An 18,101-nucleotide genomic window follows, 5' to 3' on the forward strand; every position below is an offset into this window, starting at 1 on the left:
AACTAGGCTTGCATCGATGATGTCAGTGCTTATAACTATTTGCAACTCTGATTTAAATGACAGTGAAACAACACGTGGCCAGTTGGAAGACATTCATAACATTCATGGTTAGTCAGACAATCTACGATTATATTTGTGTTTAATAATCTTCTGTACAATGGGAGATCCTAGCTGGAAGAGAGGTCTCATCATCCACGACTCGTCTATAAAACACCCTTGGGGTCATCATTGACCAGAAGCTCTGTAGGGCTATATCTACACCGACATCATGGAAAAATTATGGACATTGTGGTACAACAAAGACGAGGCAAGACCTAAACAAAATACCATACCTGATACTATTTTGCAGCTGACAGTGAGAGGAGTAAAAGAACGACTTGGGGACTCCGGTGGTGGCTGTGGAGTTGAGCGTCCGATAATTCTCACTCCTGATGTGGCAGTTCCTGTTGTGGGCAATGCGGACCCCCCAGATCCAACACCGCTAATCCCAGCACCCCCTGATGGTAGTATCTTGCAGCTGACAGTGAGAGGTTGAAAGGCTGAATTGAAATGAGGGGCAAAGGCACGAGGGGCAGTCGGTGGTTGTGGGCCAGTGGGGTTGCTTGGCACTGGGTATTGGAGAGGAGGTGTCTGTGGGGGTGGTGGGGACTCGGAGACAAAATGGGGCGATAGTCCACTTCCATGCATTCCAGTGACCTCCTCATCCTTAATGTCTGGCTTGTCTTTGGGAAGAAAAATATGAGGGAGGAAATAACAACAACACAGAGAACCTAAATTAAAAAAAAAAAACCTGCTTCAGCAAAAATCTACATTTATAGATAATTTGCTGAATGCAAACAAATATAGAAATGAAGGGCATATAGTCATGCTGATAATGTACGGCACACCAAAGTCAAAACTTGCACTTTCCAGCGACCCAGACAGGCTGCTATAACTTGGTGTGTCTGAGCGGGATGGTTGTGGAGTGCCAGGGGGCTGAGGGGTCTCCGTGGCTTTCGGGGTTGCAGGGTTGCCAGGAGGCTGAGGCGTCCCTGTATTACTGGAGGATAGTGAGCCAGAAGGCTGGAGTACTGGAGGACGGGGAGGCGGAGGTGGGGGCAAACTTGGGGGGCTGGCTGGACAAGAGGTATTCAAGATAGGCAGCGGATGATTGGCAGTCTGTGGATCATCTGAAAGGGACCGACAATCTAACTCCACTTCCACCACCTATGCACGCACAACAACAATAAAAACAATCACAAGCAATGCAGCTGTTAATTTAAAAAAACAACCACTTCATCAAAAGTGATGGGAGTGACTCCAGCTGACCTAATTGAGACTGGAGTGCACACAATGCAATTCGATGTAGAAGACGAATGAAAGAGGTAGATGAAGGAGGCAGAGGAATAAAGGGGAAAGGCAGGGGAGCAAAGGTAAAAGGAATAAGAGTGAGCAGAGGAGGAGCAAGAGGAAGATTAAGATAAAGAGGTGCGTTCCGGTTATAAAGAGAAATTATTTTCCGAGGAGGGTTCTGGTTATAAAGAAGGATTTTTTTTTCCCCGAGGAGGGTTCCGGTTAAGCTATTTTTTCTGGACCACATCCGTTGTGTGTTTTTGTTATATATTTTTACTCCCACCAGGGAGTAATGCATTCGATTGTGTCCGTCCGTGTGTGTGTGTTTGTGAACAAGATATCTGGAAAAGTTCTGAACGGATTTGGATGAAAGTTGGTGGGATGATTGCCCTTGGGATAAGGAAGAATTGATTAGTTTTTGGTGAAGCTCAGGATATTATTCCGGATCCAGGAATTTTTTGAAGGATTTTTTACCATTGGAAGATAGGGCTCATTTGTTTTTAACATTATCTTCTATATATTCTATATTTAACATTGTGATATGAAAATAGTTTTCATATTTGTTGTAAATTTAGTTTAAACTCGTGGTTATGCGTTAGAGCGGTGTATTTTTTAGCAGCGTTGTCTTCAATGTTCATTTTTTTTTCTAATAAAGACATATTCTGTCATTTTAAAACCACCAAAGTGTGTATTAGGTTTCACCGTTTCATAACATGTATCGTTTGATACGTATAATGCTTTAAAACTGTTTTATTTATTTATTTATTTTTACCTCAGAAGAGATATCAACATTTACCTCAGCGAATGTCAATCGCGGTGTCAGTATTTGATGAACTTATAAAGACTTAGGTGACTTATAAGTGTGACCAACATGTGCACGGGATTCTTCCCAGAAGAATGAGTGGTCGCATTAGCTTGTACGTCTTAAAATGAGTGAGTTTTGTTTTGACGTTTGGGCCAGTTTTACATGTTGTATCCCTAAAGAATGAAACAAACGTTTTTCCTGGCTTGCAATTTTATTTGAAGTCACACATGCCTCAAAATACACTCACTTATATAGAATTGAACGCTGAATCCGAAAATGTAAGTGAAATTGCCTTGTTTTTTTTTTAACATTATCTTCTATATATTCTAAATATATATCTGTGCAGTGTCTGTCTCGTGTTGTCTTGTCTTGTGTTGCCACTAAACTACTCCCTCAAACTTTTGTGAAATCGTACTATTCCAACTAGACCCACGCCGGGAGTATGCACTCTACTGAGTGGCGTTCTCGTTGTCCCTGTATTGCTGTTTGTGTTTTCATCCAATTTTCCATACATAACCGAACTTTATTACGGTGTATTATCAAATATCTGTCCTTATGAGAGTCATGCTCACTCGTTCGGGCCTCAGCTAGTCAGTATGCAAATTCTGTCTATGCTGTAATGTTCCACTTTTTTTCTCCCAACTGTTGGCTTTTCAGCTTCCTGAACTGCATCTTACTCCTCCTCCTCACTTCAAAAAGTACATATATGCCTCTGCCTGCGATAGACGTCAAGTCACTCCTAGTTTGAACTCAATTAAAGGTCACATGAAAAATTCAATATCACGGGAGAGGGAGAGAGGGAGAGAGGGAGAGAGGGAGAGAGGGAGAGAAGGAGAGAGGGAGAGAGGGAGAGAGGGAGAGAGGGAGAGAGGGAGGGAGAGAGAGAGAGAGAGAGAGAGAGAGAGAGAGAGAGAAGGGAGATGGGAGATAAGTAGAAGAGAACACATCAGATGCTTATAACTCAAGTTATGATCTGAAAAATGATTTTCAAAGGGCACATGCCCTTTGTTGACCTGTTGAACTCAAAAATAAATCAGTTCATCTTTGCATCGCAGTCCACACTTCTGCCCAGTTTGGTTGAAATCCTATCTGTGTTTCACAAGTTATATTGGTAACAAAGATTTTCAACTAAAGTCATATGACCATGGTTGAAAATCTGTTATTATTTCTGACTCGATGTGATTTGACCTTTTGAATCTAAAATCGAAGCAGTTCATCTTTATATCACAATTCATATTTTTGCCAGGTTTGGTTGGGACATTTCAGCTGTTCATTTTTAATTATTTTATAAAGATTTCTAAAAAAGATTTGTAAAAAAAATCCACAGAATCTTGTTTCTCACAGTCTGAGAGTCCTTTAGGTGCTTTTTTGCAAACTCCAAGCGGGCTTTCATGTGTCTTTCACGAAGGAGAGGCTTCCGTCTGGCCACTCTGCCTTAAAGCCCAGATCGGTGAAGTGTTGCAGTGATGGTTGTCCTTCTGGGAGTTTCTCCCATCTCCACACAGGATCTCTGGAGCTCAGCCAGAGTGACCATCGGGTTCTTGGTCACCTCTATTACCAAGGCCCTTCTCCCCCGATTGCTCAGTTTGGGCGGGCGGCCAGCTCTCGGAAGAGTCCTGGTTGTTCCAAACTTCTTCCATTTAAGAATTATGGAGGCCACTGTGCTCTTGTAGTGTAGCAGCATAGCAAACCTGTTGTGCATTTTGTGATACAAGCACCAAATTTGGCACAAATGTACATTAATATGTTGCGAACATTTTCAGATATTGGGCCACTTGAAATTCCGTAATTTTTTTTTTCAAATTTTTTCAAATTTCGTAATTTCAAATTTTTCGGGTGACACCGTCACAATTTCGGTCTTCGAGGCCGGCCGATATAGTGGGGCGGCTTAGCCCAAATATTCAAAAGAATTGTGCATTTTGTGATACAAGCACCAAATTTGGCACAAATGTACATTAATATGTTGCGAACATTGTGTGGTCAGCAATGAAGACGAGAGTCTGAATTACATGTATGCAAAAGACCTTGTGAACCAGTGAAGCAAATACACGGGTAAGCATGAATTAAATCTAGGGCATGATATAATTTCCATGATGTTTACCTCTACACTCAATGGTGGAAGGAGGTAATGTTTTGATCCCAGCTTGTCTGTATGTCTGTTTGTCTGTTAGTCCACAAAATTCCAGACAAAGCTTGTAGTAGTGGTAGTTGTAGTGGTAGTGGTGATAACAGAAATTGTTATATAGAACTGAACTTATATTATTATTATATGCAGAAAATAACTTCATTTCTATATGCCCTGCAGTGGACAGGTTAATTGGTTTATGCACTGAAGGGGTCACCCTGGTGTGCACTGCTGTGTTCTGCCTCACTGAGTTGTTCAGGTATGATGTACTCAGCACAAGCTTCCGGTCGGCCCGGAGGTGGGGGTGCGGGGCCTGTCACGGAACGTCAAAACAAACGGCCTGCCGGGGCCGCCCAAAAGTCGGGCGTGAGGGGCGCGTCCACTAATGGAACGCCTCTCGCTTCCCAGATCGAGGGCCACGTGGTCAGGAGAACCTCGTCCCTTCCGGTCACACTTTGCCTATCGGCCGGCCTCGAAGACCGAAATTGTGACGGTGTCACCCGAAAAATTTGAAATTACGAAATTTGAAAAAAAAAATTACGGAATTTCAAGTGGCCCAATATCTGAAAATGTTCGCAACATATTAATGTACATTTGTGCCAAATTTGGTGCTTGTATCACAAAATGCACAATTCTTTTGAATATTTGGGCTAAGCCGCCCCACTATTGGGAACCTTCAATGCAGCAGAGATTTTTTTGTGGGCTTCCCCAGATCTGTGCCTCGACACAATCCTGTCTCTGAGCTCTGCAGGCAGATCCTTCGACCTCATGGCTTGGTTTTTGCTCTGATATGCATTGTCATCTGTGAGACCTTATATAGACAGGTGTGTGCCTTTCCAAATCATGTCCAATCAATTGAATTTACCACAGGTGGACTCCAATCAAGGTGTAGAAACATCTCAAAGATGATCAAGAGAAATGGGAGGCACCTGAGCTAAATTTCATGTGTCATAGCAAAGGGTCTGAATACTTATGTAAATGTGATATTTCAGTTTTTTCTTTTTAATAAATTTGCAAAACTTTCTAAAATCCTGTTTTCTCTTTGTCATTATGGGATATTGAGTGTAAATTGATGAGGGAAAAAATGAATTTAAACGATTTCAGCATAAGGCTGCAACATAACAAAATGTGAAAAAAGTGAAAGGGTCTGAATACTTTCTGAATGCACTATATATATACAGTCACGTGAAAAAGTAAGTACACCCCATGTAAAGTTTTGACTTTTTCAACATATTTCAACATACAGCTATTTGATCTTCATTTAAACAATATTGATAGATAAAGGTGATATAATACAACAAATATCATGAAACATTTACATTTTGTAGTCCATTGTATAATTTAAATAAACATAAATGCAAATTTCGCATGTGGAAAAAGTAAGTCCACCCTTGGCTCTAGTAGGTGGTATTGCCCCCTTTGGCAGAAACAACCTCAAGTAGGCGTTTCTTATAACTGTCTACCAGTCTCTGACATCGACTGGGAGAAATTTTTGCCCACTCCTCCATGCAGAATTCTTTCAGCTGTGCGATGTTTGAGGAGTTTCTTACATGCACAGCTCGTTTCAAATCCCCCCACAATATCTCGATGGGATTTAGATCCGGGCTTTGACTTGTCCATTCCAGAACCCTCCATTTCTTTCTTTTCAGCCATTCCTTGGTGGATTTACTGGTATGTTTAGGGTCATTGTCATGTTGCAAGGTCCACCTTCGGTTGAGCTTCAACTCTCCGACAGATGGCCTCACATTATCCTCAAGCACCCTCTGGTACAATGAAGAATTCATAGTGGATTATATGATGGTGAGCTGCCCAGGCCCTGATGCAGCAAAGCTGCCCCAAACCATAATATTTCCACCACCATGCTTTACAGTTGGTATCAGGTTCTTGTGGTCAAATGCTGTCTTTGGTTTTCGCCAAACATGTCTTCTGGTACTGTGGCCAAATAGCTCTACCTTTGACTCTTCTGTCCAGAGCACATTGTTCCAGAAGTGCTGGTCTTTGCCTATGTGTTCATTGGCAAACTTTAGTCTTGCGCTGATGCTCTTTCTGGACAGCAAAGGTTTCCTCCTGGCACACCTCCCATGTAGATCAAATTCGTGCAGCCTCTTTCTAATGGTAGACTCATGCACTTTGACATCAACAGTGGCAAGAGCTACCTGTAGGTCCCGTGATGACATTCTGGGGTTCTTAGAGACTTCTTTCAGCATCTTGCGGTCTGCTCTCAGGTTGAACTTGCATGGGCGGCCTGGCCTGAACAAGTTGGCAGTTGTTTGGAATCTTCTCCACTTGTAGATGATCTTCCGGACAGTCAAATGATTGATTTCAAATTGTTTGGAGATCTTTTGAAATCCCTTCCCAAACTCGTAGGCATCTATAACCTTCTTTCTGAAGGCCTCAGAGAGCTCTTTTGATCTAGGCATGGTGACGCCGCACACTTCAACAACAAAGAGCAAACCAAACGAAATGTCTGAGGTTTAAATAAGACAGGTTCCTCCAAGAGCCTCTCCAACGATGTTCTAATCATTTGCACGTGAGCTGGTGCACCTGATTCTAATTTTAGGTATTTGAAGTTGTGATAAATGTCGGGGTGTACTTACTTTTTCCACATGCGAAATTTGCATTTATGTTTATTTAAATTATACAATGGACTACAAAATGTAAATGTTTCATGATATTTGTTATATTATATCACCATTATCTATCAATATTGTTGAAATGAAGATCAAATAGCTGTATGTTGAAATATGTTGAAAAAGTCAAAACTTTACATGGGGTGTACTTACTTTTTCACGTGACTGTATATGACCCACCATAACTTGAGGCACTATTATTTTAAAGAGAGATTCCACGTTTGTATCATGACAACCATGGCTGTGATGTCAACAACTCTTCGTAAATTGGAGATGATTTGCTCAATAAGTGAAGCATGCTATTTTCAGTGCCCATTATGGAGTCATAACCCAAAAAAATAAGTTAGTCATTGGCAAAATCTCAAACAGCATACACTCAATTGTGAGACAAACCATTGGTGGCTTATAGGTGTAACGCCAACGTAATAATGAGAATCACTCAAGTTTGGCAGAGATCAATGTACGGCCAGCTGAACATCAATCCCTGGTACTTGTCATTCGAAGATGGACAAGACATTAAGCTTCACTTTATTACAGTTTTAAAAGTTTGGTTTTCAGCTAATACATTTTTTATCTGTGATGCATTTCATTTTCTCCAGTTATAAGCATGTTTATCCCACTTTAAAGTTGTAATATCAGGGATAGTTTGCAAACATAATTACATCAGAGAATAACTCGATCCAAAGGCTGATGGACAGAATCCCATACTTCATTCAACAGATACAGTACACAAGGATTATCTGAAGCAAGGTATTCAAACATGGCAGATAACACAGCAGGTGTACATGTGAGAATACCGTTTCTGCACCCAGTGTCTGCAGACCAGTGTAAGTCCGATCCAGCTGTGAGGCAGGGAGTGAAATATAAGGATTAAGGAATTCTGTTGGTACACACAAAAGACTATACAATACCTACAATACAATACAATACAATACCCTGTAAGTCTACCGAATGCAAGGATGTCAGTGAGGTTTTGTGAAAAACGAGGAAAATAATTCGATGCAGAAAGTACCAGAACACAAACTACAGGGTGGTTAACCTCTGTTACAAGTGTTGGGGGATGGAGGGGAGAGGAGCATACTCTCCTGGGAAAATGTTTGGAATCTATGCTGCCTTTGCTTCATTCTCCTTTGTTTTGACAGTAAATACAAGTACAGCCTACCACCATGACAATTCAATAATGAACTAACCTTACCACAGCACCTTCATAGTGCAATTAAGTGTTTGGCAGAAATTATGGTTCCAATGTTTTTAACCCTGGAGTAGTATACCCTTTTTACGGCGTAGCCCATTGGGCAGAGCATCTATAATAGTGTTTGTCCGTCTGTCCGTAAGTATGTATGTCCCCTCAAACGTATACCAATCAGAGCTGAGAATCTGGTCACATGACAGGGTGATGTGATTACGTCTGATGTCATTACGGAGGTGCTGCAGCTGACTCTCCACGCACCGCCATTTTGATTTATATGCCGTTCAGGCTGAACATATCGTCAAACCTGTCGTTTATCACAATCACCATGCTCTACCTTTACGTATTTCATTCAGTGTGAAACACAAATAAACCAATTGTTAAAATGACCATGAAATATCGAAGGCATCGTCATTACGTCTCTTCCAACAATAAGGTACGGTACGTATAGGCCTTCGGCGTTATGCTTCACCTTCGGACCGCTTTGGGCAAATTAAGCCCAGGTTTCTTAATACAGTAGTGTATCGTTTCAGTCGTATCGTTTTCGTAACAATAATAATAATAATATAGTAAATATAACCATAATACTTTAATCCCAGTGTCGTGAATGGAAAGTTAATGGATTGAAGCGGTGTATGGATCATGATCAATAATGAGCGGTGTTCGGCACTAATATTAATAACCGAGGAAGTAAGGAATTCGCCTCGGCTTTTTTTATAGTAATATCATTTTCGAAATAATGATAACGTAACGTTAATATTATAGTAAATCTAATTGTTACGTATTATCTCCCCAAACCCCGGTTCCGGTGCACCTCAGAGTCTGGAGCGGGAACACAGCAGAGAGATTTGTTATTTTGTGTGTTCTAATAAACCATGGTAAAACCACACCAATGCAATTGTAGAACAAAACAAGTAATTGTATAAAGAACTCTCACATACACAATAATAACACTATGAAAGAAGGTACAATGAAAATGTCACTTGTATCAAATGAACAATATATATGATGGTACCATCATTCCCCAATGCTCTCAAAGCAATGAACTCACGATACGCCAAACGTGAGTTGAATGTAACATTCCCCAAAGTCTGTGCACGGATCCTCATGCTGGTTGTAGATTAAGGTCATGCAGAACGGCAAATCAATAGGCAGGTATTGGCGCGACTATGGATGAGGAGTTATGAGGTGAGAGGTTGATATGGGAATTGAGCCTATAGAAAATCCAACGGCAATCAACACGATGAGGTCAATATAGAAATCCCAACGACAAAACAAGATGCTCCAATCAGACAGCCTCTTCTTCTTTGAGGACAAAATGGCGTATCGGCCTGTAATGGAGGCGCTTGCTCCATCCAACAATAACTCACACTTGGTGATAAAACCTGATGCAGGTGTAATTGCACTCGCAATATATTGTTATGAATTTGGGTAGAGGAATATCTAGAGCCAGATAGATCTGCATTGGTAGGTACTCGACTGTCGTGATAGGGAATCTACCTGTAATAAGTTCTATGTTTAGCCCGGATGTCGGTATAAGCTGTATTGGTGTCCCTGCCATGAGGGGACGGGGTGTGCTAAGTAGTGCAGGGATTATGGGTAAAATTCCTTTGTTTGTCATTCCCTCTGTCACCAACCCAGTGTCCATTATGGCAACACACTCACATAGACACTTAGATAGGTCCTTAGTGCACAACAGTAATTAAATTCCCTCCCTTACAACAATGACTTTGGAAGACAAGCAGGAAGCGGCTGCGCAGTACACCACCATGGGCGACGAACATCGAGCAAGGCTGGGAGCCATGCCCAGGAGGACTGTTGATTGGCCAGGGATAGGGGCGAGCAACACCACAGGGCGCCGATTGGCAGAGCAGGGGAGGAAGAGTGATTGGTCCATAGGAGGGACAGAGAACTGCCCCGTGATTGGAGGGAAAAGAAGGACTTGTGGTTGGCCACGAGGATGGCATGACAAGGGGGGCGGGAAGCACTCGGCCAATGGGAGGACACCAGCGCGGTGAGAACATTCTGGAAGACGAGGGTCACCGCGCTGGTTGGAGAGAGAAAGAGCTGACGTCACACCACGAGTGATAAAACTGCTAGCTTGGCGGCATTTTCTCTCTCTTCCCTCCTTCTCCTTCTCCTTCTCGTGCTTCCCTGGCCCTTTTAGTTCCTGGCTCTCTCTCACTTCCCGTTCTCTTCCCTTGGCATCGTGCGTTTGACTGTCCCTTCGTTTTGAACCTGTTCTCGCTTGCTGGGCATTGGAAGGACGGTGGAGGGCGATCGTGCGAGCGTGGCCTACCTGACAGCGTACGCTGGCCTAGCAGCGCGGAGCGAAGGTTGTTCGCGCCGAGGACAAGGCGGTTCCCGCCAGCACTGGAGCTGCGTCAGATGACGCGCTTTGAGCTTGACTGACCCGACACTACAGCCAGATAAGCTCGCATCCATATCAAATACACGACGGGACAATTATTATTTTATTCACTCTCCCTTTGTCTCGTTTCTGAAGTGAGTTGTGAGGATGTCCCGATTTAGGACATTTATTTATCATCGCGTTTCCCTGTCCCGATCTTTATTTTAAATAAACCCTTGTATTATTTTATTTGCCATTCCAAAATCCTATGTTCGTTTGAGTTAATTCCCTGCAGGATCAAGAGCTGCCGTCGGATCTATAGGTACGCGCTTGCCGCTTCTTCCTCTTCCATTCTTCCTCCCGTGCTTTTATAGTCGAATCCGAATTGTTCGTCACCTCCATTAAAGCCCGTTCGGTCACCCGCAAGCCCTGGTATTAACCAAGGGATTCGCGCGACAATATGATGATGTCGCGGACAATCCCTTTCATGGGAAACCTCAACTCATTCGCGAACCAATATCAAAAAAGTCCGCTCACAGCCTCGACGTGATTCACGGCTGTATCTCTCTCCTGGCCACCTCCTCCACCTCCTCCTCTGCCTTCTCCTCCTTCACCCACTCCACCTCCTCCTTCCAGTTCTTTTCCGCGTTTTTCCTTTTCCTCCATAAATATTTATTTTTACCTTTTACTAAAGTCATCTTCATATCACACAAAAATCTTTTCAACAATATTACCTGAAACTCCTACAAGTAAATAATCAACAGCAAAGGCGGAAGTGACGAATCCGTAACACTAATCATAACACTAATCCCTTCGTAGTGACTGCAAACGTACTGGAAGTTAAAATATATCATGTTTTACATATTAAAGAAGCGGCAGTTTTGTGTCTGTTACGTCATTACGTTTATGATGTCATTACGACGGCTGCTCCACCGACCGACATTTGAATTTACAAGTTGGCCAACACCCGCTTACTACGGGAGCTGCAGAAAGGGTCATTCCTCTTTGGGGTATAATGTATATAGATTACAGTCGATCTATGGTCAGGTCTCAAGAACATTGCCCTGGTGTTTGGCTTAGTGGTTAGGGTGCCGGCTTGGGATCCTAGGATCTTGGGTTCGAATCCCGGCCGATCGCTGAATTAACGCCAGGGGGGTTGACTCAGCCTGTCATCCTTCCGAGGTCGGCAAATTTGAGTACCAGCTTGCTGGGGTGAATGATCCCGGTGTGTACCCCGGTTTAGAATAGGTACACTGTATCCCTGCACATCGTAAGAAGTGACTAAGGGTTGGCATCAGGAAGGGCATCCGGCCATAAAAAAAACATTGCCTCAAACAGGGAACCATGATTGTCATGGGGCCCGCAAGGCTAACCCCCGCTCTAGCGGGGAAAATGGCCTTAAAACGATCATTCATTCATTCATTCTATGGTCGGTTCTCAAGAACATTGGGTGTGTTAATTTTGTGGAGAGATCAAGAGACCAAGTTTCTTGTGGAGAGATCGCCATTTGGTTTAAGTATTCGAGCAAGCACTCCATTCAAAACCGTTAAGGAACGGCTGGCTTGGCAAGCACTGGCCTGTTGCTTGGTAAATGAGCACACCTCCAACCCTTGTGGGGTATATAGATTACAGTAGATCTTTGCTTAGTTATGTAAGTAAGACTTACCTCATGGATGTCAAGATTCCTCCAAATTTCTTTGTTTAATGTTATAAGCAGCATTAGCGACTGTTTGAAAAGCTAATAATATGTGTTTGTGGTTTATAATATTTTACAAGCCCGGCTACGCCGCTGTTAGACTTTTGGTCTTGTTGTTATAGGGTAGGCTTGACAATATGACTGGATGTGAGGCACCTCAGGTATACCAACTACTGAGGGGGTTAAGAATTCATATTCTCCTATCAATGAGTATATTGAAATTAATATATTGTTTTATGGACGAAGGGTAGGGATGGGTGAGGGGGGTTGGGCTTGGGGCGAGGGGGGGGGGGGGGGTGGGTGTTGATCCACATATAGATAGTGGTTATGACTTCAGCTTGGCCGAGGTGTGTTCAAGTAAGTTAGACTTACCCTTGTATTAGATATTTGCCAGAGGTAAATAGTATTGCAAAACGTGCACCGAACGTGGCAGTGACTGTCCTTTATCGAGTTGAATTGGGTAACATTGCTGTGTAAAACCTCCTGTAACATGCGAGGCCAGGTGGAGGATTTGGGCAAAAAGGCACAAAGAAAACACTTCACGCTTATAATGGACACCATCACAAACTGTTTGGCCCGCGAGCTGCAAGCCATGGCGGTATAGTCGAATGTGAAGCCGTGGAAAGGACCGGGACATGAGAGCACATAGCACCACCCACTAGAAGTGGCAGCCAATAATGGCCAGCTGTGTACTGAGGGAGGGTGAAAGGACCTGCCGTGCAGAAGGTCGGGGCCTCTGTGGAAAACTACCAGAGCAGTTGGAATTGGGCATTTGAGACAGACATCAGCATCTCTCTCCCAGCTTGGCCGCCTCGCTTGCCATCGCCATTCCTCGTCTTCAGCAACGTGCCCCAAGCCACACATCACCATCGTCCCACGCTAGCCTGGTACCATCATCATCCTGCAGCCACAATTAGCTCTTGCCTGCACGGGTCCTCGCCTGTTCTGTTCCCCTTTGTCGTTTGAGTCTCGTATTTTGGTGCCATAGTGGGATATACAGTGCATTCAGAAAGTATTCAGACCCCTTCTCTTTTTCACATTTTGTTATGTTGCAGCCTTATGCTGAAATCGTTGAAATTCATTTTTTCCCTCATCAATCTACACTCAATACCCCATAATGACAGAGAGAAAACAGGATTTTAGAAAGTTTTGCAAGTTTATTAAAAAGAAAAAACTGAAATATCACATTGACATAAGTATTGAGACCCTTTGCTATAACACTTGAAATTTAGCTCAGGTGCCTCCCATTTCTCTTGATCATCTTTGAGATGTTTCTACACTTTGATTGGAGTCCACCTGTGGTAAATTCAATTGATTGGACATGACTTGGAAAGGCACACACCTGTCTATATAAGGTCTCACAGCTGACAATGCATATCGGAGCAAAAACCAAGCCATGAGGTCGAAGGAACTGCCTGCAGAGCTCAGAGACAGGATTGTGTCGAGGCACAGATCTGGGGAAGCCTACAAAAAAAATTCTGCTGCATTGAAGGTTCCCAAGAGTACAGTGGCCTCCATAATTCGTAAATGGAAGAAGTTTGGAACAACCAGGACTCTTCCGAGAGCTGGCCGCCCGGCCAATCTGAGCAATCGGGGGAGAAGGGCCTTGGTAAGAGAGGTGACCAAGAACCCGATGGTCACTCTGGCTGAGGTCCAGAGATCCTGTGTGGAGATGGGAGAAACCTCCCGAAGGACAACCATCACTGCAACACTCCAGCGATCTGGGCTTTATGGCAGAGTGGCCAGACAGAAGCCTCTCCTCAGTGAAAGACACATGAAAGCCTGCTTGGAGTTTGCAAAAAAGCACCTAAAGGACTCTCAGACTGTGAGAAACAAGATTCTGTGGTCTGATGAAACCAAGATTGAACTGTTTGGCCTCAATTCTAAGTGTCATGTCTGGAGGAAACCAGGCACCGCTCATCAACTGCCCAATACCATCCCAAAGGTGAAGCATGGTGGTGGCAGCATAATGCTGTGGGGGTGTTTTTCAGCAGCAGGAACTGGGGGACTGGTCAGGGTTGAGGGAACAATGAACGGACCAAAGTACAGAGATATCCTCAATGAAAACCTGAAACAGAGTGCTCAGGACCTCAGACTGGGCCAAAGGTTCACCTTCCAACAGGACAATGACCCTAAGCACACAGCCAAGACAACGCAGGAGTGGCTTAGGGACAACTCTGAAGGTCCTTGAGTGGCCCAGCCAGAGCCTGGTTCATCTGACTTGAACCCAATCGAACATCTCTGGAGAGACCTGAAAATGGCTGTCCACCGACGGTCCCCATCCAACCTGACAGAGCTTGAGAGGATCTGCAGAGAAGAATGGCAGAAAATCCCCAAATCCAGGTGTGCAAAGCTTGTCGCGTCATACCCAAGAAGACTCGAGGCTGTAATCGCTGCCAAAGGTGCTTCAACTAAGTACTGAGTTAAGGGTCTGAATACTTATGTCAATGTGATATTTCAGTTTTTTCTTTTTAATAAATTTGCAAAACTTTCTAAAATCCTGTTTTCTCTTTGTCATTATGGGGTATTAAGTGTAGATTGATGAGGGAAAAAATGAATTTAAACGATTTCAGCATAAGGCTGCAACATAACAAAATGTGAAAAAGTGTAGGGGTCTGAATACTTTCTGAATGCACTGTATTTAGTCTCATTGTTTTGCAAGATCATGTTTCTTTCATTCCTATCTGTGACTGTTGACCGTCAGATCTGTTCTGTTATTCATTAATTGTCTTGTTCTTCCTCATCACCCGAATATCATATTTCATCGTAAATAAACCCCATTTAAGACGAACACCAGCAATAATAATTTAATAATAATTTAATATAATTTAAACGACCAATATCATAAGAAGTGTCTTCCCGCTTTTTGCCTTTCCGCATGAACACCACCAGTTTTGGCTTTCATTTGGGCAATCCTTGGGGAATCGGAAATAGAAAAACACAGTAAATGCTAGCTAGCATGGTTTCAGCATCCATGGAGGTCTTAGACCTCCAGCTCAGTGCGGTCTGTGTTAACGGACGGACCTCTCTAACACAACAATATATCCTAAAGCTACGACAGCTGAAATCCCAATACAAATAGTTGTGAAATGTTTCACAATTTATCGTCGGGTTTTTTTCAATGAATAAATGGTTCGATCATACAACTTCCCAAATTAGTGTTTATACAAAGCTGTAATTGCCAACCTGACAGTGCATAATCTGTTTTCCTGATCCTCAAGAGTTCCTCGTTATGCTGAAACCACATGGTCTTCAAATGCTTCCTGTAGTTTATTTATTTAGAACAAACTTTGGAATAACTGGCCTTAAAACGATCATTCATTCATTCATTCATTCATTCAAACTTTGGAATAACCAAGCAAGATAATGAAGTTCGTTGATCGCACCACCCAAATATGTCTCGTCTCTTTGTTTGTTAAGCCATTTCCACCACCATGGATTATTGTTAATCTCCATGTCAACTTTCTTGATATGGTATTTTTGTCAACAAGGTTGACTCTCCCGCTACCGCTGCCAAATACCACTGCCGGCACGGCCGTCATTCCAATTGTTCTTATCTATTTTGCTGAGGACCTGGCAGATCTTCTCCTGTCGCAGCACCCACACCCAGGACTTGAGTGCGCATGCGTACCGGCCCATCCGATTAGCAGGGCCAATTTCTTGCGTTCATGTAAAGCAGTTTAATTACATGAACGCAAGAAAACCCCCAAGGTTATAGTGGGGAAGAGGAATGGAGCAAAAGGTAGGGAAAAGGGAAATCTTGACGGTTTTCAGTGCTCACCGTTCCATTTTTGTAATGCTTACTATTAACAGCAATTGGCACGTAATTAAAACCCCTCGTCTTGGACAACAAATGTCATGACACAAAAACACTTATCGCTGTATGAATGAACTCTTGACAAGAGATTCCCATTATTAAACACGTAACGATATACTGTACTTAAATTGAGGAAACTAACTTTCATATGTGGACATAACAAGGATACGATGAAATGAATAAGGAATGCGGTTTTTCGTGTTTCTGCTGACATGTCACATCCCGACTAATGATATCCAACAACAGCCCCATCAAGTTTATCAATCCTTAAGCATTGCTGGGAAAGGCTGGTTAAGGCACCTTTAAGTGATGGATGATGTCCAGACGTTTGTTGCGAGGGTCCTTGAAGTGCAGCTGCACTCTTACGGGAAATTCACCCCAGCCACGACGAGTCAAGTGGAATGGGGGCTCACTGGCATGGAAAAATGTACAAACATAATCAAGAAAGGAAACAAACAAGGAAAAAAAATGTGTGTAGGAGAGGGGATGCAAGATCAGTCATTCGTATAATGGCAGGTGATGGGAAGGTAGGAAGATACATGGGAGGGTGCAAAAATGGGTGATTGTATTTAACATTTCTAAGGCGAATGAGGAACTGGTGAATGGGATTAAAACCTGTAATTACAGAATAATAATGATAAGAACAGGAAAACAGATTCATTTAGCAGCACACCTGATTTCTACGAGGTCATGAGGTCGGTAACTGGGGTGCAGGAAAAACCAAACACAACGCACAAATGGAGCGAGGCTTGGAGCTGAACGAGGGCCTCGGACATAGACCATCCACTTGTGTGTCGCGGCATCTCCAGGCTCATGATACTGAAGGTTCAAGTACCTGAGAAAATGCAAGTTATGTGGTGGTTGAGAAAGTACAAGTAACGAAAGGCCAAAGAGATAGAAAGAAAGGTTTCAGTTCATGAAACCAAAAATAATTGGGCTACATTAAAGTAACAGGAAATAAAAATAAAAATAGGAAGGTGAGTCCTGAAGCCCACCTGTACCAGGAGCAACAGTGACTCAAACACCCTTCCCTCCACCCCCACAGAATCCCTTGAGACCCGGTTTTTCTTCATGCCGTGAACAAACTTTGGTACATCATGGGTGATGATGGTTGTGGTCAGGTTTCATTGAAATTGTGCGTGCAGTTTCTGAGAAGAGAGCAAATACCTATTTTGGGGGGACAACCCTTCTCCCCCCACCGTATACCCCCTTATTGAGCGCAGATTTTGATGCGGACAATAAACCTTCGTTAGGCATCAGATATGAAGCTTGTGGCCAAGTTTCATCAAAACCACGTGTTTGGTTCAAGCGATAATGACTGAAGTGTTTATGGACTCACTCACTCACTTACTCACTAACTTACCTACGGACACCGCTCGATCGCATAAGCTCGCCGGACTAAAGTCCAGGTGAGCTAAAAAAGGGACATTAAGCAAACTAAGGTCTTTGTATAATACAGTTATAACAAGGGGAAAATAACCTACTTGGACACGTTGCCGACGACTATTGTTTTCTTTACGTGAAGGCGGCTGGGTTCCCCAGGTGGGGGCAATGGAGCTGGAACCACACCAGATCCAGTGGGTTCAGTGACATTGACCTGCAGGACAAAACCAGTTTCACAGACTCAGAAATACTAAAGTAACTAAATGAAACTAACCACCCCGTTTGATCACACGACCACAAAGACACTTTGCTTCTCTTCAGGTTCTCACATCCTCCAGTGGACTTGTTATGTCTCATCGATCAACATGAGATCTTCACTTTCAAAACCCTCTGTGGTTGCACATAAATAAGTGTAAAGTTAATGAAAAGCATGTTTTTGACTCCATTTAGTTTATTAATACATCCTAAGTAGCAATTTTTTGGTAAAACTACTTTCAGATCTTGTAGCCGTAAATGTACATGAATCACGACCCCGCTATAAACGGTGAACCTGGTGTTTCGCACGTAGGGTTATACATCAATGTGTGCACCGTCCATCGGAGGGACGTTAAGGTGAAGGATACATTTACCAGTACTTGTCGTTAGTGGACATTAAAGATTCCACGGTGTCTTTCGCAAAGAATAAGCGAGTTATTGCTGGTTCATTGGCCAAGTTCCAAATTTCTGCCCTGAATGCCCGTTGGGAAGGCAATGGCAAACCACCTAGCATTACCT

At 43.1% G+C, this 18,101-nt stretch overlaps 1 protein-coding gene across 6 annotated transcripts in view; it reads right to left on the bottom strand.

Moving 5' to 3' along the window:
- LOC137437116 (YEATS domain-containing protein 2) overlaps positions 1-18,101 on the bottom strand; it is a 108,865-nt gene that overhangs the window by 61,946 nt on the left and 28,818 nt on the right. For all 6 annotated transcript variants that reach the window (XR_013624984.1, XM_068131515.2, XM_068131524.2 and 3 more), the window contains 6 exons: positions 17,429-17,541; positions 16,618-16,779; positions 16,245-16,356; positions 7,690-7,734; positions 888-1,206; positions 333-722 (listed from right to left, as the gene is read on the bottom strand). Coding sequence is in view for 5 of the 6 variants with exons in the window: in XM_068131515.2 (XP_067987616.2) it covers positions 333-722; positions 888-1,206; positions 7,690-7,734; positions 16,245-16,356; positions 16,618-16,779; positions 17,429-17,541 (1,141 nt within the window). In the remaining variant the exon portion in view is untranslated. The remainder of the gene's footprint in view (positions 1-332; positions 723-887; positions 1,207-7,689; positions 7,735-16,244; positions 16,357-16,617; positions 16,780-17,428; positions 17,542-18,101) is intronic.

This window comes from Myxine glutinosa, chromosome 1 (assembly GCF_964187855.1).
Source record: "Myxine glutinosa chromosome 1, kmMyxGlut1.1, whole genome shotgun sequence".
NCBI lineage: Eukaryota > Metazoa > Chordata > Myxini > Myxiniformes > Myxinidae > Myxine > Myxine glutinosa.